The 23,586-nt window shown below is 41.4% G+C and overlaps 1 protein-coding gene across 2 annotated transcripts; it reads left to right on the top strand.

The window, feature by feature from the left end:
* The first annotated feature begins 490 nt into the window (after window positions 1–490).
* On the top strand, window positions 491–22,838 carry LOC308293993 (uncharacterized protein). 2 transcript variants are annotated; one of them, XM_080736684.1, is made up of 9 exons: window positions 491–655; window positions 902–985; window positions 2,867–2,943; window positions 11,234–11,351; window positions 15,601–15,800; window positions 17,777–18,058; window positions 20,435–20,623; window positions 21,277–21,540; window positions 22,350–22,838. In XM_080736684.1, exons 1-9 carry the CDS (start codon window positions 549–551, stop codon window positions 22,391–22,393), a joined length of 1,365 nt encoding a protein of 454 aa, XP_080592810.1. In that variant the 5' UTR covers window positions 491–548; the 3' UTR covers window positions 22,394–22,838. The 2 variants fall into 2 exon arrangements, with proteins under 2 accessions (XP_080592810.1, XP_080592811.1); XM_080736685.1 differs by having other exon boundaries at window positions 652–770.
* The last annotated feature ends 748 nt before the right edge of the window (window positions 22,839–23,586 follow it).

Raw genomic sequence — 23,586 nt, 5'->3', positions numbered from 1 at the left:
TGGAACTAACATTTAGTTCCTATTTATGTCATTTTCTCCATGAAAACGACATTTTCGACATGTTGGAAAGTAACATCATTTAAATATTAATCTTATTATTTTTGCCAATTGGTTGGGGGCCCACACTTCACTTGCAATATCCTCATGGCCCACCAGTGGGCCTCAGCCCCACAGGTCGAGAATCACTGGCCTAGGGCTACATAATGTAGGCCTACTGTTTGGCGGCGGCCTCACACTGTACTCAGTATAATTTCGTTGACATTGAGTGATGAAGTGATGTTTTAATGGGACAGTTTGGAGCTGCGTGTCATGATGAGGGGATTAAGAGATAGACGATAACATAGGTCTACTCTGTGTCTGCCTCGGGGTAGGAAGGGGTGGGACCATGATGGGTGGGACTCATGCGGGTTGGGATCGGACTGAACCAATAAGAGTGTAGTAGGTATTTGGTACTAGTAGCTAACTGAACGAGTTACGAGACAGTTACTAGTACGCTACAGTGAGAATTAAACACACAGAGTCAAGGCAAAGCAGGAATCATTTCGTGAATGAACGAGTGGATTTCCTCTGAAGTTGGTTTACCAACAAGTCTAATGGCGTCTTGGGCAAAGCCGTCCGGTGGCGGCAGGCGGCCGCAGCCCAACCCGAATGGAAGGTAAAGAAATGGAGGGCTTCCTTGAATTGAGGGCCGGGGGGTTTAGCGTTGACAAAATGCTAAGTAAGCTAACGTTAGCCACCGGCAGCATCGTGTGGATCAATACATACAGACTGTATGTATTTTTTGATTTTATTTTATTTATTGCATTGTGTGCGTGTGTGTATATATATTAACCGCCCGGTAACGAGCTAACTAAACGTAGCTGCGGTAATGCATAGCGCTGATGTTTTTGTTTTTGTGCAGCGGCCCCCAGCCCCACCGGGCGTTCAGGAGACCAGCTCCCTACCCCAAGCCACAACAAGAGGAACGAGACAACACACAAGAAAGGTACCGGTAGTTTTATTTAACGCAATAGATCTTAATTCATAGTATAGATTCATAGCTATTTGGATGTGGTCAAACCGTTTACACGCCGAACAAATATGGTTCATAACAGATGACGTCGTGTAGCCACTTGCGATTTGGGTATAACAGCTCATTTTGAGTCGAACAATAACGGTGATCACTTAGAAACCTCCCCCAAATGAGAAGAGGAAGCGGCAGCGAGACTCCAGTCCATGATTGAGGTATAATGGAGGGGAAAATGGCTAAATAAAATGCCTGATAACCAAACCAGTGTTGCCAGATTTTGTGGGGGAAATAAGCAACCAGGTCTAGGAAAATGAGCCATAAGAAGATTGGCCATGTGTAGCCTGGAAACCACACGAATCTGCCATTTGCCCAAAAATTGCCCTCGTCAGATTTGTGATTGTGATTGGATTTCACTCCCTCCGGAGTATAGAGGGGCCAATCAGGGCCCAGTATGTAACTAGACTGCGTCTCTGTCGAGGTGCCAACTTGCGTCTTGTGAAGTCGTGGCGATGTATGGCCTACTTGCGCGTTGTGCGCCAGCAGAGCGCGCCCTTTTATTTATATCAGGTCGCACTTGTTGATGGTGACGTCAGCAAGAATGCTGTCCCTTATTGGCTGTTGATGGTGACGTCATCAAGAATGCTGGTACCTGATTGGCTACGGGCGTAAACACAACCATTTTCATAAACGGATATGCCACGACATACAAAATCACCAAACGCAGTTCTTGCACACGTTGCTGGCGCAAGTAATAAATATGGGGCAGGTTTATATTCCAGACTAAGGCCATGGCTACACAGAGCTGGATATTTCATATATCCAGTTTTTTCAGATATCCACATAGAAAAATATCTAGGTCCACACGGAGCTGGATATTTCATATATCCTGGTTTTTCAGATATCCACATAGAGAAATATCTAGGTCCACACGACAAAGATATCTAGGTCTAACAAGCACACACACAGTAAAGTCTTCAGAGATATCCAGGTTCCCTGTCTACACAGATCCAGTGAATCAGATATTTTTCAATGTCTTCACTTATTTATCCGGTTTAAGAAATATCCAGCTTCGCGGCCGAAATATCCAGCTTCATGTGGCTGCAAGCCCCAACAGCTTCAGAAATATCTAGCTCCGTGTAGCCATGGCCTAAGATCGAGGCTGTGATATTAGTCTGACCATGCAGCTACCAGATCGCTCTAACTTGGCGACACCCTTAGTCACTGCATCACATTCCAGGTGGATGGAACTGCCCAGGGGTTTGGGGAGGGAATCATTTATGATCCTGTCCCTAATCCCTATCAGGAGTTCGGGACATAACTTGCTCGACTGATGGCTCGCTTGGCGGTAGCCTGAAAACCAGACAAATCTGTCACAGCTTTTTTTTATTTTTTAAAATAGCCGTCGGCAGTTTGGCACTCCTCGGTTTGAATTACCTTTCGCTCACCAGAGACATCAGAGACATCAATACATCCTTTCTGTTTGGATGAATGGGATGTAAGGGTTGGTAGTGCAACTCGGATGTCGGATAGCATTAATAAGCATTATAGCATCCAAGGTGCTTGCGGCGGCCTCTGATGTTGTATTCTAATATGCGAAGCTACCGTGTACATAAGCTAACCTATTTTTATTATCCTATTACTGACTTAAAGCTCTGTTTTTTCTTTCACTTTCTTTTTTACTTTTACCTATGCTGCTACATTGTACGGAACAAAATATGTTTTAGTCTTATGTTTACTCTTATGTAGAACCTTGTCATTATGGGACCCAAAAGAAATGTTACACAAACATGACTAGTTTTCTAGGAAACATTTAATGATGGAAAACCAAAACATGTCCTTGATTTGCTGCCATTTCAGTTATGAAGAGGTGGATCCACAACAGCAAAACTATACTGGTAACATGCAGTATGAGGGCTACCAACATCAACAAAATGGTGAGATTGTCCATCGTTTTTTCTCTATTGATGTAGTCAGATTGAATGTTGTATTATTTAAGGTTACTTAGGGCGCCTTTGGCAGTTTTCTCTCTCACTCGCTCTTGCTTTCTCAAATACAAACACAGCAATACAAATATGGTAGAGATTTGTACGTATCATGACAAACTAAGTGTAGTAATGAAAGTGAGGTAAAATGGCTGTGCCACACCAAGTTGCCCTACAATCCACAACCTCAATGCACACGCATTTGAAGATGAAGCAACACAGATGCCTAAAGATGGTCCCCCCAGGAATCCCCGGGGGGAAAAGTCTTGATTCCACGGAGAACAATCCTGATTCTGCAGAATTCTGTGGAAAACAATTCTTGATTCCGCGGACATTAAAAAACAACCTAAAATGACCAGTTATCAAGCAAAAAAATATTTAGTTCTAATAATCAAGTAAAACCCTTCATGAAATAGCTGTATTAATTAATTGTAAATTAGTTGTTAGAATAATCAAATATTCAAATAATCGTTTTTGAGAATAAAAATCTAATATTAAATAGATACATTTAAAAAAAAAAAATGTTTTTAATATTTAATTTCTGTTGCAAAGACTATATTGTCATCCAAACCATGCCCATAGTACTTTTATAGGTGTAATATTTATTCTCTTCTGCATTAGCATTGTCATTGCCAGGACCATAGGCACAGAGGAACTATATGTCAAGACACAGTTTCATGTAGGAATGTGCATCCAGCATCCGTCAGTCAAACTATTCCCCCAGGGCCCTGTGAAGCAAAGTCCTATGAAGTGGCCTCACCACGTAGGCTACAAATCGTTTTATTATAGGAGTAATGTCAGGTTTTACTGTTATTCCGTGAACGGCAGCAACATCCGCGAATGTCCGTGAAATCCGCGAATCGCGGTGAAATCTGCGATAATTTCCGTGATCGCGGATTCCTGGGGACTATAAAGAGACTTCGTAATATCTGTCCATTACTAGCATCACTGTGAGCTTGTTTCATGACATGCAGGTGAAAGTGAGGCGCTAATCACAAAAATTGATACGGAATACACTGTCCTGTCCCACTCCCTTCCTATAAAATGTTGAAACGCACTTTGAGGAGCCTGTACAAGATCTCTGCAAAAGCTTAATCAACTGTCCCAACTCTGACTTCAACCACTGAATATTATAGATAGATAGATAGATGGATAAAATCAGACGCCCAGAGGCAGCACAGCAGTTTAAGGTTTACACCAGGGGTTTTCAAAGTGGGTGACGGGGCACCCTGGGGTGCCGCGACGGCAGTCCAGGGGTGCCGCGAGATCATTTGATAATATTTGGAATTTATTTGGACACTTGAAAAAATATTTAGTATCATTTTAAACTTGAGTAGAAAGTTATTTTCAGTCAGTTCTAACCAAAATGGCTATTATCTCAACGTTATCCTCGGAACATAATCACTAAAATATCATTACTGTCAGGCAGAGACCTCTGTCGCACAAAACTAGTGAAAACAGCTGATCTACAAGGACACAACGCCTCTCATCGCGAGGCGTTGTGTGCTTGTAAATCGGCTGTTTTCACTATAGCTGAGGCCAAACTGGTCAAAAATCATCAATTTGGTGCACTTGGTGAAGAGTTTCTGATTTTTGGTATGGTGTTAGGTATGGGTATAAGGTTTTCAAAAACCATCGCAAACAAGTTGGGCTCGCCCCCTAGTGGTCTGTTTGCAATGAATCAAATATTACATATGTCAGTATATGGTTCAACCCCAAAATAATTGATGAAAGAGATTTCTCAATGGATTCTGTTACTATTGGGTATGATAAACAACATACTAAAAATTCTGGAAAAAATAACTACCGGAAAGGCTTCATTTTCAAGATGGCGTCCACCATGGCTGCCGGGAGCTGAAAATGCCTATAAACTGGGTTTTAATGTGTACAAATTCATAATAAATCTGCACTTGGTGAAGAGTTTTTGATTTTTGGTATGGTGTTAGGTATGAGTATAAGGTTTTCAAAAACCATCGCAAACAAGTTGGGCTCGCCCCCTTGTGGTCTGTTTGCAATGAATTCAATGGTAGATGTGTTAGTATATGGTTGAAACCCCAAATAATTGATACAAGAGATTTCTCAATGTATTCTGTTACTATTGGGTATGATAAACAACATACTAAAAGTTTAGGAAAAAATAACTACCGGAAAGGCATCATTTTCAAAATGCCGTCCACGATGGCTGCCAGGAGCTAAAAATGCCTATTTAATGTGTAAAAATTAATATAAAATATGCACTTGGTAACTAAACTTTTACATTTTGGCATGGTGTTAGGTATGGGTATAAGGTTTTCATCGCAAACAAGATGGGCTCACCCCCTAGTGGTCTAAAATATACTGACCTATCTAATATCTGATTCATTGCAAACAGACCACTAGGGGGCGAGCCCAACTTGTTTGAGATGGTTTTTGAAAACCTTATACCCATACCTAACACCATGCCAAAATTCAAAAACTCTTCACCAAGTGCATATTTTTTATGAATTTTTACACATTAAAACCCAGTTCATAGGCATTTTAAGCTCCTGGCAGCCATTGTGGACCACATCTTGAAAATGAAGCCTTTCCGGTAGTTATTTTTTCCTGAATTTTTAGTATGTTGTTTATCATACCCAATAGTAACAGAATCCATTGAGAAATCTCTTTCATCAATTATTTGGGGTTTGAACCATATACTGATGTATGTAATATTTGATTCATTGCAAACAGACCACTAGGGGGCGAGCCCAAATTGTTTGTGATGGTTTTTGAAAACCTTATACCCATACCTAACACCATACCGAAAATCAGAAACTCTTCACCAAGTGCACCAACTTGATGATTTTTGACCAGTTTGGCCTCAGCTACTAGTTTAGTACATCTTATAGATGATAAATACAAAACGAACGGTTTTGGACATACAAGGTTTCCACCCGACAACGATGATATGCTATAAATATAAGGTGCTGGGAGTGAAAATTATAATGTAGGGGTGCCTCGGATTTAAAAAAATATTTATGGGGTGCCCTGAGACAAAAAAGTTTGGGAACCCCTGGTTTACACAGTTAGAGTGAGTAGCTTATATTTAGATTTATTGTCGGCCAACTTAGCCAATCAGCGTTATGAAGGATTATTCAGATTTTATCCTATTTTTCTGCAGTACCCTTTCTTTGAAAATACATTGCAACCATGCATTCGTTGCACACGCATTCCTTGCACACCAAATGTGCGATGTGAAGACTTATTGTGTTCAAATAGTTTACGACATTGTAACATGTTGTTGGGCTACCTTGTTACATGCACCTGCTTGTTGTTCATGCGTTGAGAACAAGTGTGTGGCTGTTTCTTTATAGTCGTTGTTCAGTAAACTGTAATCATGAGACAATGCTGTCTGGCAGGTGAACAACCTGGCACGACCTCTAAGCCAATACAAACAGTATTGGCTTAAACCAGTGGTTCTCAACCTTTTCCTAAAGAATCATATTTTAACTGGTGACCCCCCCACCCTGACGAGCACTAAGAATTGAGGCTTTACATTTTGTATATCACGGTTTTGTTGTGAAAATAGCAGATCTACATAGCATGTCGATCGGCTATTTTCACAATTTCTGCCTATAATTGACAATTTGACCAATTTTTTATTGGAGGTATTAAAATGTCCTTCAATTGTAACTTTAGAAATGTGCAATACAATTAAACGTTATGTTGATTTGTTTACTGTTTTACGAAACCCCCAAAATAATTTGAGGACCCACAGGTTGAGAACCACTTACTTAAACGATATATTTCGACATGGCTACCTGTGTCATCGTGTACAGTACTGAATCAGATGCATAACACTGATGAGATAGTGTCAATCATGCAAATTCTTGCTTTCTCACACATACACAGAACCACTCAAGTGTATCAGAATTCTTAATACAGAGAACTGGAATGAAGACAGCCCTGTTCTGGACTGGTAAAATGATATTATCTTGCAATCTGTGTGACGGCATAAAAAGATGCGTTTAAAACCTGCCTCAAACAGTTGTTTCTGCATTCGATCATTTGAAAAGGACACAATGAATGAAGGTGTGCATGTTGCCAGGGCGTACAGACCTGCCAACCTGTACGCATTTTGCGTAGTAAGCACGCATTTTAGTCTCTGTACGCAGGTACGCAAACTCCTCTAACGGCTACGCATTATCGGGGGATGGTAACACAACACATTCTGCGTTGTGTTCGGTTGTGTTGTGGCTTAAAGTGAGGCAAAAAAAAAGATCTCCCTGCCGTGTAGTTCCTCCCAGGCACCACATGAATGGTGTGTGAATGGGGCGCATGGCGCTGGGGAGCACTAGAACGGAAGCGATGCTCGTTTTGTCGATAGAAGAAGAATTTAACCTATTGGCGGACGGAGTCTGTTTGTTTTGGTCATAGAGTTATAATAAGAAGGTTTTGGTTTAGTTCAGCATGCACGCATCTCACAGCGGCGCCGACGAGTTATCGATCGGATACATAACGGCGATATTAATCAGATTAATGTATAAAGAAGATGATACGGAGAAGGGCCGTGGTGTCGTGCGAGTCGATGCACATCGACTGTTCCCCCCCTCAGTGCTGCCAACGATCTAACGGGTAATAATAATGTTTTAAAACCCTCCTCTGAGGTGAATTCACATGTCATAGCAGCCACGATGGTGAGAATTGGTGAAATCTTGTACTATGCCTAACCTAAACCTATCTTGCGACGCTGGTGAAACGAAACGAGCGGCTGCGGCTCCGCCTGGAGCTGTTGTGTATGAAGTCCGTGTTATACTTCTCATGCGACGGTGTTGCAGCGAGCAACCAGTCGGAAAATGTCAAAACGTGTGACCCAGTTCTTTCTTAGTACAATGAACTGAAGCATACATTGGCCACGATTGGATAAAATACTGGGCTGCCTGTTCCACTTTAACTCGAGTATATGAATTATGCCGATGTGTATTGTCAAAAACATTATCAGTGAACAAATTATGTATCACCTGTGAATCTATGAAGATATTAATGGTCTATGAAGATATTAATGGTCTATCAACAATGAGTAGCCTGCAGCCTATATGAATGAATATACAGACTAGGCTGTATGTGATCTATACACAATGTTGTAGGCCTATTATATCAATTAATGGATGGAATAGAAACCTACATGAGTTGAATACTTTCAACTTCATGATGCAAATCATGCACAGAAATGTGGATTTATTTAGGCTGCTCAATTAACAAAGACACAGGTTTATGTAAATAGCCTATTTGACAATGAAAAGCTATTTTGCTATTTGAATAACATGATTATGTTGATGTATGTTCATTCATTAAGTCACTGGTGAGACTGTTTTGCTAGTCTATTGTTAACTAACTCTGAGCAAGTGCAGTTAATATATTTTATTAAGGATTTGTCAACAATATTGCCAAAGCAACATTACTGTATTGCCTGGTAATGCTAGCCTACTTTTTCTCCAGACCAGACCAAATGGCATTTTATTTAAAAGGTTGATCTTGCCTCCTATTAGTGTAAGTCAAGACATGCAATGTGCTACATTTCTGGTGTGAAACTTTGTTAACATAACTGTAAAGGTCCCACCCAAAAAGGCGCGTGGAACCCCCCAAAATATACACTGTTTTGTGTGGGAAAACTACAAAATTTGCACCGCGGGCGCTGCGCGGGCGCTGTGGGCGCGCATGAGTACTCAAAAAAATTTGCCAGGGTTGGCAGGTCTGGGCGTATATACAGTAAGTTCTGTGCTCCTATAGTCCTTGATGCAAGTCTGCAACTGATTTATCACAACAAACTCATTGTTCAAGTGCCAGAAGATCTGGTTTGGGCGTTTTTTTGTAAACTTGTACTATAAATAGCATGATGTCTGTTCTGTCCAAAATAAATAGCATGATGTCAGGTCTGTTCAAAAAAGAGAATAACCTACTGAGGATTGAGGATGTCGTTCTGTGTCTGAACAGAGTAAGATTGCTTCTTTCAATGTGTGTCTTTAGTGATCATTTCTGATCATCGGTTGACTGTTTTCTTCTCTACGGGATGCATTGGTAAATTGATGAAGGAACAAACGGGGTCCTTCATTACACTTTCGAAACTTGACTCGACTGTCCTTTTTTGGTTTTCCATTATGCAAATGTTTGGGTGGTATAAGACGGGGGTTCCCAAACTTTTTTGTCTCAGGGCACCCACATGAATATTTTTTTAATCCGAGGCACCCCTACATTATAATTTTCCACTCCCAGCACCTTATATTTATAGCATATCGTCGTTGTCGGGTGGAAATTTGTATTTATCATCTATAACATGTACTAAACTAGTGAAAACAGCAGATCTACAAGCACACGACGCCTCGCATCTGTGTACTTGTAGATCGGCTGTTTTCACTAGTTTTGTGCGACGGTCTTGTATGATGAAGCAGGGCAAAAGACGTACACATTTAGAACTTGGAGATACAAGGTTTCTACCCGACAGTGACGATATTTTAGTGATCTTGTTGCGAGGAAAACGTTGAGATAATAGCCATTTTGGTTAGAACTGACTGAAAATAACTTTGTACTTCAAGTTTAAAATTATTCAAAATAATATTTTTTCAAGTGTCCTAATAAATTCCAAATATTATCAAATGATCTCGCGGCACCCCTGGACTGCCGTCACGGCACCCCAGGGTGCCCCGTCACCCACTTTGAAAACCCCTGGTATAAGAGAAAGTTGATGAACAGACCGACACATTTTTTTCCCCTGTTAGTTCTAGGCACAGAGAGTGTTCGGTTATTTCACATCCTGTTCTCACTCTATGCTGCCATTAAGACAGATGATCTTACACAAAATGTCTATATGGTTGTAGGTTACATTGTAGGTTACGCCTATTTCTCAGGGTGGGAGACACCTGTGCATCTAGTCTAAGAACTGCAGTGAGTGCAGAGTCAATTGTTTTGAAAAGCAGACTGAGCGTGTAGCATTGCTAGAGCACCGCAGTATTGTAAAATAACATTTTATATGCACCACTAAAATATATATATATATACATACACATGTATATATATATATATTTTAGTGGTGCCAACAATAATCAGCGATGCGTCACGATTTGGCCGTCCACGATTCTGAATCTATTCAGCAACGTGACATAATCGATTATTAAAGCTGTTTTATATAGGGGTTGACAGTGGCTGACCGACCGTAGCAGGTAAATACAACTTGTGGGCAGGTGGAGTTTACGTTTTGCTTGCACGACCTGTTGGTTAATAGTAGGCTATTTAAACACAACAGGAGTGAATGTAGCCAGAGCGCAGCGCTCTATGACTGTCTCCTTCACCCCTCTCTCTCTCTCTCGCGTGCACACACACACACACACACACACACACACACTCACACTCAACTTGCAGTGGCTATGAGCTCCAGACACTACAAGCTCACGCAGTGTCCATTTCAGCTCATTCAAGCTTCTTTCTGTGAATCCATGTAGAAAAAAAAAACTTTGGGACTATTTAACTCTCCTACGGGCGGGCGTATGTATCGCGTCCTGCGAATGCTGCGATAAATAAAAACAAAACGGTTTGATGCATGGGCTGCGGTTCCCTTTAGCCCCGAAACATGACAGTCGCGTCCCTTTAAACTGACGAGTGAAACAAGAAGCAAGCCGTTTATAATCCTTCCATCCCAGCCGTGACAGCCCAGCAGTGTTTGGTCAACAAGCGGTCAAAGCTAAACTGACTGTCTGAGCGTCAGCATAATGCGTGTCAGTCAGACCAACGTAAACCGCTGAAGTCCGGTCAGTGGACTTCAAAATAAAAGTGCTTTGTCGAGTTATGGGAAAGTAGAGTCTTCTGGTCTGTGGAATGTAAAATTACAGCACTGTTGTAACCTATAATGTGCTGTTTTGACTGTTGGTACAAATAAAAAATAACAAGTGTGAACCCATAAATTCATAGCTATTTAGATAGGCATAAATATTGTATTCTGACTGCTTGTATTGACTGATCGCAATGTAGCGTATAATCCAATCGAATTGTTACCTGTTGAATCGTAATCGAATCGGGAGGCCAGTGCCAATGCAAACCCACTTGTTCACTGCTATCACTACCGGGGTGCATCTGTACTGCTATGCTATTCTAACAAATCCCAAATCTTGTCACTCGGCCAATAATCAACTGATCATAATAATCATCTGTTTACTCAAGGGCAGCTGCATGCACATTGCTTAAATGTTTGTGTACTTATTAATGTGTGATCCCCAATGTGCTTTGTTTGCAGAGGTTGAGATTAAGTCATTATCACAACGCGTGTCCCTGTACCAGAAGTACTACAGGCAGGTGCAGGAGCAGAGGAAGCCAGCAGACTGTGTGGTGCTTTCTGTCTCCAGCCAGAGCACGTAAGTACTTTGCTTTGTCAGCTGCCAGGGGTGATGCTCAATCCACATCTTTCCATTTCTTTGGAACAGCCCTGAACATTAGATACACGCCTACACGGTTGTAGGAATCTGTTTGGTATTTTATTGTGGCTTGGGACAGATCAAAGGTTGGTTATATGAACAGGGGCACATTTAGTTAACTTTGGGGTAGGCCTAATTATACATTGGAAACCAATGTTCTTATAGATCATTAACCGCTCACATACAGAACTTAAAGCAAGGGTTTTAGGTTTCAAAACGTATTTTGTGTTCAGATAATCCTGGAATGATATGCCCTCCCTGTTGACATACACAACAGGTCACACCACACAAACATTACTGCCACATGCAGTACTAGTCAACCGCACCATACCATAGCATATCACTTCTGCTTTTCTTCCTGTTAGTGTAATCTTTGTTGAATACACTAGTTGGATCTCTCCATCAATTACTCTTAATAATATGAATTGCCAAGAACGCAAATGTTTGTTTCTTTGACAAAGAATATCACTCTTTGTCACAATAAGGCTTATTTCCATTGTGGTCCTCTAAAAAAACAAAAACACACCACAACTAAGAAACCAATCCACAAGTTTCCAACATCCCATCGTGCATTGCGCAGAAGTTGCACGGAGCTTCCGGCGCCGCAGCCGAGTGTGATCTACAAGCTCACAACGACTGCAACTGCGACGCGACGTGAGCTTGTATGTCTGCTGTTAACCGTAAGTGTGGTGCAAAAAATTCTCCTGCTAATTACAGATAGGTAGATACAGAACACAAAACCTACCATATAAATGGCTTCACTGAACTGATACTAACTGAAACATAGCAAGGTCTTTGCACTTAAGTCTGCTGCCACAAGATTAAACAAAGAGGTAGGTAAGGTTACCTTACCCAACATCAGCATCTTCAGTCACTCTACAACTTGTTAAAATACAGCCAGAGTTCTGAAAGGCTGAATCTTAACTTTGCCATATCAGTAACTTTACTGGAAAAATATGTCATTGTTCAATGCAAATGTTATAAAACTGTAATTTAACTAACAGACTGTAATTTATACAGGTTATGTTTACTCTTCTTCTTCTTTCGTGTATCATCGTCCTTGATGATTGGGTGGCCGACATTTGTTTAACAAGATTTTCTTGTTACATGGAGGCTGTTGTCTTCTCCCCCTATGTTTACTCGATTGGCCACCAATTTAAATCGGCTGATTTTCGCTTCGAATTACTCAATCACTGAGCAGCAATTTACCCGATCTCTAAAACCGATCTGTTATGACCGAGCTGCACTGTTTAAATAGTATAAAAGTAAATCTCATATATAGTATAATATGGCTTTGCGACATACCCATCAGACATGCTCCCTCCCCCTCGCATACACACAGGTGCAGTGTTTAATAATAAACAAATACAAAAAAATGCACAAGATCGTTATTGGCTTATTTTGAAGAAACCCCTTGTTGATTGGAGGCCTAAATACTTTATTATAGCAAAACCGTGTGCCTTTTCATAAACATTCCTCCAATTTCCACAACGGTGCCATGGCATTGGTCCGAAGGTTCATTAGTCCGAATTTGTTTAGAATACTATGCCTAACTCTAACCCTAACCTTAACCTCAGTAACCCTAACTAAATTCGGACTAATGAACCTTCAGACTTATGGGCAGTCCCCTCCACAACGCCACTTTTCCCCAAATGCCTGTAGAAATACTGTATGTGCACAAACAATACCTATTTTATGGATAGAAAAAGTGGCTTATTTCCACTGTCCAGTCATAGATTAGAGGGACTAGCACACTGGGAGTGTGAGCCAATCGAAAAATGAAAATATTTCAGACTCTTAATTTGGTGATATTTCATTCAGACAGGTTGGTGCTTTCATTAGTTGTGAAAATGGTTTAAGAATTGCATTGCTTTATCCATTTATCGGCACGTAATATTCACCTTCTATGACTGTGTATGTTTAGCACAAACGGCAGTTTAAATAAATACAAATTAATCACACAAAATAAAATCTCCTGGTGTGTGGAACATTAAGAGTTCATAAGAATTTTGTCACTGATGTTATTGACTGGGCCAACTCGCTTTTGTATACATATATCCAAAAAGTGGTTGTCATAGTGAAGTGGGACAAGTAGTGAAGTACTTGTCCCACTTAATTCTTTCTTTCTTTCCATCCATCTCTCTGGATAAACTTTATTTTGCCATGCTACTCCTCCCACAGTTTTGGTGGCACGCACATGGGTCAAATCGACCAGCTTCTTCGAGACTTGTCTGCTTGCATTTTGCCAAGAGATATGTTATATAGGTTTAATTTATATATCTGTGAATTAATTCCTCCATTGACTTGAATGGGAAAATGCGAAAATTAAACTTTTTCCAAATATGGAGATAACTGACATCATAGACCACATAAGACTGACACAGTATGTCCAGAATACCAATAAGGCCTCATTTATGACTGAAATGTACTACGTTTTATATCCCCATGACAAAAATCTGGTGACTGGTGTGAAAATGGTCAGGACCTCAAAAATGTTAACAAATTGTTAATGTTTAATGTAGAGGTTTAGTTCATTCATGTTATAGTGTGGTAATTTTCAGTGTCAGGACTGTATGAAAACATTCCTCACTGACATGGGCACTGTTTAATTGAAAATTATGTTTACTCAAGTTAATGACCAGTTGATTTAACTTGACTGTTATAAGAATATTTGAACATTGTTATAAAAGTATTTCTTATTATTAGGGTTCCCTCAATCTCAATGCTAAAACACTGGAAAAATGACTAATGGTTACCATTGTCATAACAAACCATTCTATTACCCAAATTGCACCTTGCAGTGTGCTATAATAGAAATATTTTTAAACTCTACAATAGATTTAATTTTACTGGTCATATTCAAATAAAATATTGCCATAGAAGGAAGAGCGAGCCATAGTAAAGTCTAAAGTTATGTCATTGGAATGACATGACTTCACCACAGCAACACGGATTGATAATGTAGCAGTGATGTTTTTTCTTCTTCAGTAATATAGGATAATTATTATTAGATCCTGCTGGAAAACCTTTTGAGATTTTGACTTGAAAGGCCCAGGTCATGACATATTCAATGTGTGTCATAGTTTGGAACATTGCTAATAAAAAAAGAGTGGGAATCATCCTGTAATAAACCGGCACTGCACAAAGATTTGTTGGTGTCAGATAAAGTTCTTGCTCTGAATCTTTATATACCTGTAATAGCTGGTATAATTTAAATTATATATCTAGAATAGATGCCGTGCTTTATGCCTCAGGTAAACCTTGATTTTCACATGTATTCCAAAACCATGCATAAACATCTTGTCAGCGTAATGCTGGACATATTAATTTATATCCTGTTTGATAATTAAGGAAAGTAATTTTTCCTACCAACAAAAACCTTTTTCAAATCATAGCTTGACTTATTGAATTCCTGGTTCAGCAAAGGTTCTCTCTACAGGGGTTGACACTAAGGTCTCAGAGGCACTTGCCCATCAGGCAAGTACAGGTCATGTTCTACGTGCCCAAAGGTAATGCCCACTTGCCCGAAAAGTAAATCGTCCATTATAAAATGATAGGTACGATTTTAATTACCGCTCAATTTAACACTTATTTCTTTACTTTCTGGGGCTGTGCGATAAAATGTCATACCTCAATACCTCCAAATCCAAATACCAAATACTTTAGCTATGATTGAATATGTCTATGGTTTCACACTTGTTATTTTATATTTTTTTAAAGTTGCAACAGTAAAAACAGTACATTATAGTTAAATAGTGCTCTTATTTTACATTCCACAGACCAGAAGACACAGCACACTGGCCAGGTTCAGGTGTTTAGACAGATATCTCGTGTTGTGTTTATAGACATTTGTGTCCCCTCTCAAATGAGCACTTGCCCTGTCAGGCAACCTGAAAGCCAACTTCACCTACCCTGACGTTTTATTTACCTGCCGGGGGCAGGTGGGCAAGCCTTAGTGTCAATGCCTGCTCTAAATACTGTACATCTCGCAATATGAACGCCCATACTTGCTTTGAAACCCAGAATGGTCTGCTGTGTCTACCACACAAAATATATCTCTTTGAGTTCTTTAGGAATTCATCAAGACACGGTGAACCAAATCACAGGAAAAGACATGCAACAAATGGTCCAGTTACCCGTTAAGTTCTATGCCAAGTAAGTTAACAAAGTGTTTTTCTTCCTCTCAAAGGGATTACCCCAAATCGCTAGGGCTGTGTTTGCAGGAGCGCGGCCTGTCTGTGGAAATGCTCTACCTTCAGGCGGAGTCGGGCCTGACGCGGGCCCTTCAGGATGTCCGAGCAGACGGCTCCCCGTTTTGTATTCTGGTTGAGGCGACAAATGTCTCTCTCTCCTCCTGCACTGTTATCATATTCTCAGAATCCCTCAAAAGTAAGTCCCCTCTCTCCCCCCCACAAATAACCAAAACCCCTTCAATGACAACACTCTATTTCTCTTCTATGACGTGGACAAAAAACTGAAAGCAAACATTACAAATACAAATATTTATTCAATCTCTCTACAATCTAGTGCGGTTTAGTTTATTTGAAAAGCAAGTAATCACAGATTACAATTCATGAACTCAGTTTGAGGATAAAATTCAAAGTCCAGGACTTATTTCCAATGTGGTCCTCACACAAACAATAGAAATAAAAAAAAAATAAAAAAAATCACAAATTAACAGACAGTGAGAATAAATAGAACCACTTACCTTAACAGACATCATACATACATATAGTGTAGCGTGCTACAATTTAGGTGCATTTGGATCAGAGGAAAAATAAAAGGCTGAATAAATCGCTGCTGTGGGTGCAAAACCTGCACTCTGCACTGACCTATATGATAAAGTTCAACAATCATTCTCATTTCCTTTGAATATATAAATAGCTTTAAAGGAAATGCACAAAATTGCCTATCACTGTATCACTGTCAAAATTAGATATTGCAAATATAATCATAAAAGCTTTTAGAGCCCTAATGAGCTGCTTTCTATTGGCATTGCACTCTATTCCCAAACCAATTTATTTTGTGTGGAACTTAATCAGTCTCTCTAAATTATTTCCCCAATTAATTATGCCCAAGAATCTATAATATGCCATGCTTTTTTAATACGAATAATCGTCCCTTGTGTTCATCATCACTTTCAAGAATCTATACCACTTGAATTCGGTGTGGTTAACTCTTTGAGTGCCACCCCTTTCACCACTAGAGGGCGCCCAGTGGCCATAGAAAATCCCATAGAGATATGCTGGTATATGCAGAAGCCCTGCAGCCATGACTTGCCTGAACACTTTCCTTTGTGCATGTACAGGAAGAGGATGAAGTTAGCTTGAAGTTAGCTATTGGCTACCAAGCATTTTAGAAGCCTTATTTTCGTCAACTTAGCCATGATTAAACCTTGCACACCTCATGCATGGGAAAAAAACAGAGAAGAATGAGCTCTAAAAAATCCAATGCAATCCTGGATTGCATTGGAGTGGATTTGTGCAGTTTGTTCACAGCTTTCAAACAAAAAAATCCGATTGGAAATCCGTTCAGGCATTCTTGAGATAATCGCCATTATGTTTTACATGTTATGTAAACAAACATGGCTGCCCTGTATGTTAGATGGGGTTGTATGGGGGTGGAACATGCAAAATCGCGATTGAAATCATGTTCACCAGATTTGATGGGGTCCAAAAAAACAAAAAAAAATTTTTTTTCAAAATTTTTTTTTTTTTTTTTTTAAAGCCGAACTTGTTCGGGATCGGCACTCTGCGATACGCTAATAAAGCCGAACTAGTTCGGGATTGGCACTCAATGAGTTAAATACAACATAAAAAATACATGTTAAATAATTTGACAATAATGAGGTTCCATTATTTAACAACCCCAAATTATTTTATGTAGAGCAAATAATATATATTGTAACTGTTTTACCCATCCAAATGTACAGTACAGTAATACAAAATAAACAGTACAACTGTTGCCTTAACCTGCCTGATTTCCATACATTACATACATTACTGTACAAAGAAAAGAAAAACAAACAAACATGAATGTTATTACCAGCTAAAATGTCCATAAGCAATGTGACAGAAAAATAATAATTTACACTACATCACACAAAACATCCCATGCCAAGCCCCTTCAAAACAAATATGATAATACACCACGTACCATGCACACAAAATATTTTATCAATCCCAACTCAAAAATGCAATATTTTACAATGCCAAACTTTGCAAGCACCAGTTCATCACCTCTGCAAAGTTCTCTAAACAAAAGCCATCTCCAAATGATAAAATGTAATAAAATGCTGCTGCCATTTCATCTATCCCCTTGAACATAAACAATTCATCCTCATAACATTACCACTCTGCTCCCAGTCCACCGCAACATGCCCAAGGACCAAGCCATGGATTTCGTCACGGCTGAGTACGGCCGTGGCGGCCGCGTCAAGGAGCACGCTCCCAGCGACCCGGCAGACATTGCGGCGCGGGCATCGGAGCTGGTGGACGACTTCCTGGAGCGCGAGAAGATCGAGCGCCACGTTGTGCCCTCAGACACGCGCCAGCTCCTCCTGCTGTTGGCAGAGGGAGTACACATGTATCCAGAGGAGCTGGGAACCATCGCCGACTATCTGCGTTCCCGCCAGGATCACGCACAAGGTGGCACCATGAGCATTGTTATTTCTCCAAGCATACTCTCTCTCTCGTCTTACGCAATACATACATTTTATTAAGGGCCCACAAATGAAAACCTACTTTAACTGGAGAGCGTGTCAATATTGCGACATAGCATATGTTCGACGGTTCATTCTTTCGACACGGGTGAATGTTAACCCGGTGAAAAGCTTACCTGCCGACGCAGATGAGTAGCTAACCTGCCGACGTGGGTGAATGTTAACCTCTATGCCTACACCTAACCCAAACCCTAACCTCGGTAACCGTGACGCGGGTGAGTAGCTAACCTGCCGACTCTCATAGTCGAAAGAATGACCCATCGAAAGAGCAAGACCCAGTCATGGGCTGCAGCTGCCCTGACCAGAGAAAGTTGCAGGGAAAAATAATTTCTACAGTGTACAGTGAAAAGAAGTGAAAGCGTTTTTGGAGGTTTCACTCTATAGACTCCCTCAACATTGACATTTTGTTTTTGTGGGGAGAAAAAATTTGATTGACCAAATCTGCTAGATCTAATCTAGTTAGACGTAAATGGCCTATATGGGGGAGTTGTGTCATTTTATAGTACTAGAAGCTGGGCCGCCCTTCGGGCGGCCCAGCGTCTAGTCGGCGACCTGGCCAACTCGGAACAATGTAAATAGGGAATGAATGCCCCGCCCTTTAATGCAAACCCCATTATATTTGTCTGCCTGTGTCCATTTATGCCCATATATGGAGATATCTGTATCTGTCTGTCGGTCGGTGTCCATTTTATGTCCATATATGGAGATCACTGCAGTTATAGTTCTGGGTCCATTTTATGCCCATATATGGAGATATCTGTCTATCTGCGTCCATTTTATGCCCATATATGGAGATCTCTGTATCTGTCTGTCTGTGTCCCTTTTATGCCCGTATATGGAGATCTTTGTGATTCTGCATCCATTGTATGCCCATATATGCCATATATGGAGATATATGTTTATCTGCGTCCATTTTATGCCCATATATGAGATTTCTGTCGCTTTTTCAAACAGATGGTCAAAACGGGTCCTATGACAACAGGTATAATGGGGTTTGCATTAAAGGGGGAACCGGCACTGTGTCTGCAACACAGTCGGAGGCACAGACAGATACAGAGATCTCCATAAAGGGACACAGACAAACAGATGGAGGAGACAAACTTAATGCAAACCCCATTATACCTGTTGTCATAGGACCCGTTTTGACCATCTGTTTGCCTGTGTCCATTTATGCCCATATATGGAGATATCTGTATCTGTCTGTCTGCGTCCACTTTATGCCCATATATGGAGATCTTTGACCATCTGTTTGCCTGTGTCCATTTATGCCCATATATGGAGATATCTGTATTTGTCTGTCTGCATCCATTTTATGCCCATATATGGAGATCTATGCAGACACAGTGCCAGTTCCAGAAAATCCTGATGTCAGACATCAGAATCCGAACCTTTCGTGCTGGTTCCAGAAAATCGTGTATCGGGTCGGGTCGAGGCCGAGCACTGCACTACCTGCTGCGGTGGGGAACGCACGTGCCGAATTTGAAATAGGGAATGAATGCCCCACCCTTTAATGCAAACCCCATGAATGCCCCAGCCTTTAATGCAAACCCCAATATACCTGTTGTCATAGGACCCGTTTTGACCATCTGTTTGTCTTTGTCCACTTATGCCCATATATGAAGATCTCTGCACACACAGTACCGGTTGCGGAAAACTCTGATGTCAGACTTTATGCCCATATCTGGAGAACGCGCGTGCCGGTGGGAAGAAGGGTTCTCGAGATACGCGGATTACATACATACATACACATTCACAGAGATTTTGTGTTGACTCATGTGGCGTACGTGATGTCAGAGCCTTTTATGAAGTGATGTCACAATGACTCAGCGCTTGCGCCGATTTCCTCCGGAACAGCCTGATGTCAACAATCAGCTCCGCATAAGGAGATTCCGAACGTTTCGCGCCGGTTTCGGAAAACCGCGAGTCGGGTCGGGTCGAGGCCCGGCACTGCACTCCGCGCGGCGGCGGGGAACGCGCGTGCCGAATCTGAAGCCGGTGGGACGAACGGTTCTCGAGATACGCGGATTACAAACAAACAAACAAACAGACAGAGATTTGTCGCATTTATAGATAGATGACTAGTAGACTATAATAGTTAAGGGCAAAACCTAAAAACAGGTTGGTATAGAATCACCATGATGACAAAAGTCAGCCACACAGACGAGGTGAAAACGTAATCCCCATCCCGGCCTGGCCATCAATCCAAATTACCACTACCTCTTTTGTCCCTCTGCTGATGTTAATGCTTTCTGATTAAATCTCTACCTTTCTAACTCTACCCTCTTCTTCCTCCCTACGTCAGCCTCCACTACTGAGGGGGCGAGGGGGAATATGTTACCTCCAGGTCTGGGGAAGCCCCCTCCCCTCCTGCCTACACCAGTCGGCCCCCCTCAGCTCCAGTCTGGATCCGGGTCTGGCTCTGTGGGCTTGCTAGCTGAGGCCTTAGCGGATCACTCCCCATCTCAGCCCACTCCTCTCTTAGGTTCATCAGGTTAGACATCACGCATTGTTCTTCCTTTTTTTTGTTTTGAAATGGGAACTTTTCCTCAAAGAATGTCTTTATAAAAGAAGACCAACATGTTGGGCTGCACATCATACAGCAGGGTTCCCCAATTAGTTTTCCCCAAGGGCCGAATTTTGTCTAGGGTACCAAGCCGAGGGCCACAACATTGCAGGGGGTGACGGCGGCGTTCCCGCTACTCCTGCGACTGTTCAGATGTCGTCGTGGTCGGGTGAAAATCTTGTATGTCCAAAACCATTTGTTTTGCATTTATCATTTTAAAAATGATTTAAACTAGTGAAAACAGCCGATCTACAAGCAGCGAGGCGTTGTGTGCTTGTAGATCTGCTGTTTTCACTACTTTTGTGCGACACCCTTGTATGATTTGCGAAAGAACTTACACATTTGGAGATACGAGATTTCCTCCCGACAACGACGATATACTAGTGTTGTTGCTGCTCTTATACCACCATTATTACTGGGGTTGGTGGGGGCCAGACAGTAGCCCCCCCCGCTACTGTCCCGCTACTGCCTATTGGGGAACCCTGCCATACAGCATTCACTGGGAGGTCAGATCAGGACATTTCTATCTCTGATGGTCCACAATGCTGTTTTTAAAAGTGATGTCCCGTTTCTCTCTCTAGGCTCCTACCCTAAAACCAAACCACCTCCACTGCTGTCCTTGCACCGAGCCCCCGGGCCTCATGGGCCAGGGGCTCCACTAGGCCCCTCTGCTCCTCGAGGCCCTCCGCCTTCACATAACCCCTACGGTGCGCCTGGTCCACGTGGTCCCCCGTCCCACCACGTTCCACCATACCACCCAGGCCCCCGGGGGGCTCCTCATGGGATCAGAGGACCTCCCTCTCTCAAGAGCCTTCGACCCCACGCTCCCCTGCTGGCTAACCCAGGTTTGTCATGTTTCACTGTGACACATAAGTGTTTGGATAAAATAAATACAATGTAAATGCATGTTAAAACTTCCTATATTCCAACAAAGAATACCATGTATTTCACTACTGTTATTCTGCAGCAACTTGCACTACAGTCAGTCTTGAACAGAAATGCTTTTGGAAGCAGCAAGTGTGTTTGAATGGCGTGAATCAAAACAGCACCCCGGTTTCGACAATGGAACTATGGGGGAGCGCTTGTTTTCGGTGGAGATGACGGAGGCACGCCGGTGTTATTATAACCACAATCTGATCTAGCAATCATGACATAGGCTATTTATTATAATCACTAATTCACAATGAAGTGTCTTTAATTATAATTAAAGTAAAAATAGTCAAATAACAAACAAGGACAAATTGTTCTGCCCACAACCTTATCAAACCAAAATGCCTAAACTACTGTAAATGTAGGCCTATTATAACTATGATAATGGTTCTTAATTAGTCCCAATTATTAAGTATAATACTAGACCTTATAAATATAGAATGTTTATGATTATATATGTTATGAAACATTGCATAGTCGAGCGTTGCGACGGTCGCATAAGCCGACTCAGCGCCGTTAAATCTCCTGAATTTCGTCACCTCCGCGCGGTCCAGGGGAACACAATGGAGCGCTCCCTACCTCCGGTTCAGGCAATCACAAGCTTCCACTGCCGATACCGGGATGCTGTTTTGATACACGCGTTTGAATGCTGAGAATAAGAACACATACAACCATTAAACGTTGTTATAGTTATTTTCTTCTTTCTTTGTCTTCCTTTAATCAGGTGGCCCCCCTCTGCGACCCAACGGACCACGACCACGACATTAAGAAGTGATTGAAAGACACACACCCCCCAACCGAACAAAACAACTCACACAAGACTGTGAAACCCAAAAGAATTTAATAGACTGCCAGTGCCAGCAGTTTTATTTTTGAAAACAAGTTCAACATACTTCAAAGAAAGACACACTGCACCAGTTTAATCTATAAAATATATGGGTGGTGATCCAGGAACCCTTGATTGTCTCCATGCACTTTGTGAGACATAATCTAGATCACTCCAGATACCAGTGCAAGGTTTGTAAATGAAAGAGAGGAGGATTAGGCCTGGGGCCAATTCTGATATCTTCACAAATTGGTACCACCGAAGGTGACCGTACATTTTTTACATTTTTGACTTCCTACATGTCTCTAGTTTACATTTTGGTATGATAACCCTTTCTGAGACCCAGCTTAATTGATGTTATCAGCCGCTAGAGTCGGTCTCCCATCGACTTTCTATACAGGAGGAAAATACCCAGAAAACATTTTTTGGGAGACCGACTCTAGCGGCTGATAACATCAATTAAGCTGGGTCTCAGAAAGGGTTATCATACCAAAATGTAAACTAGAGACATGTAGGAAGTCAAAAATGTAAAAAATGTAAGGTCACCTTGGGTGGTACCAATTTGTGAAGGTATCAGAATTGGCCCCAGGCCTAGATGGGGTGGAAGATGGAAGAACGGATGCTCTTCCAAGTCCCTCCACCATCAGTACTCCTCTTAACCACTTTAAACCTGCCGTCCCTATTTTGGACATGTCATTATAGGCGAAAATAGTCAAACATTGTACAAGCTCATGAAGCAACACGTTGCGACAACAGGGATTAAATGAATACTCAGACATGGATACTTTTTTGTTTTTGTTTTAAAGCTCAGGCTTTGTTAAAGCCTCAGTCCGTTTCTAATGGAGGCTCCTTAATGGTTTGCCATCCTCCTATGTTCCTGAAATCATTTCCTGTTAGTGTTCCTGATGTAGGGGGTTGAAGAAGGCAAGTGATTGGGCATTACTCCCACATGCTGAAGAGGGATGAAAGAATTCTAAAAGCTGAAAGGTTGGCTTTTTAAAAAAATCTGTTTTTCTTAAAGGTAATCTGTATAAAAGATATATGCGTTGGTAAAAACCCTTTGTGTTACTTTCCCAATATTTCATTGATGTCTCATTTGTGAATGAGTCTTAACCAGTGTTATGGTGTTGGGTAT

The sequence above is a fragment of the Nannobrachium achirus genome (assembly GCF_963921795.1).
Source record: "Nannobrachium achirus genome assembly, chromosome: 11".
NCBI lineage: Eukaryota > Metazoa > Chordata > Actinopteri > Myctophiformes > Myctophidae > Nannobrachium > Nannobrachium achirus.
Note: the sequence above shows the minus strand (reverse complement) of the source record. Positions and strands in the feature narration are given on the sequence as shown.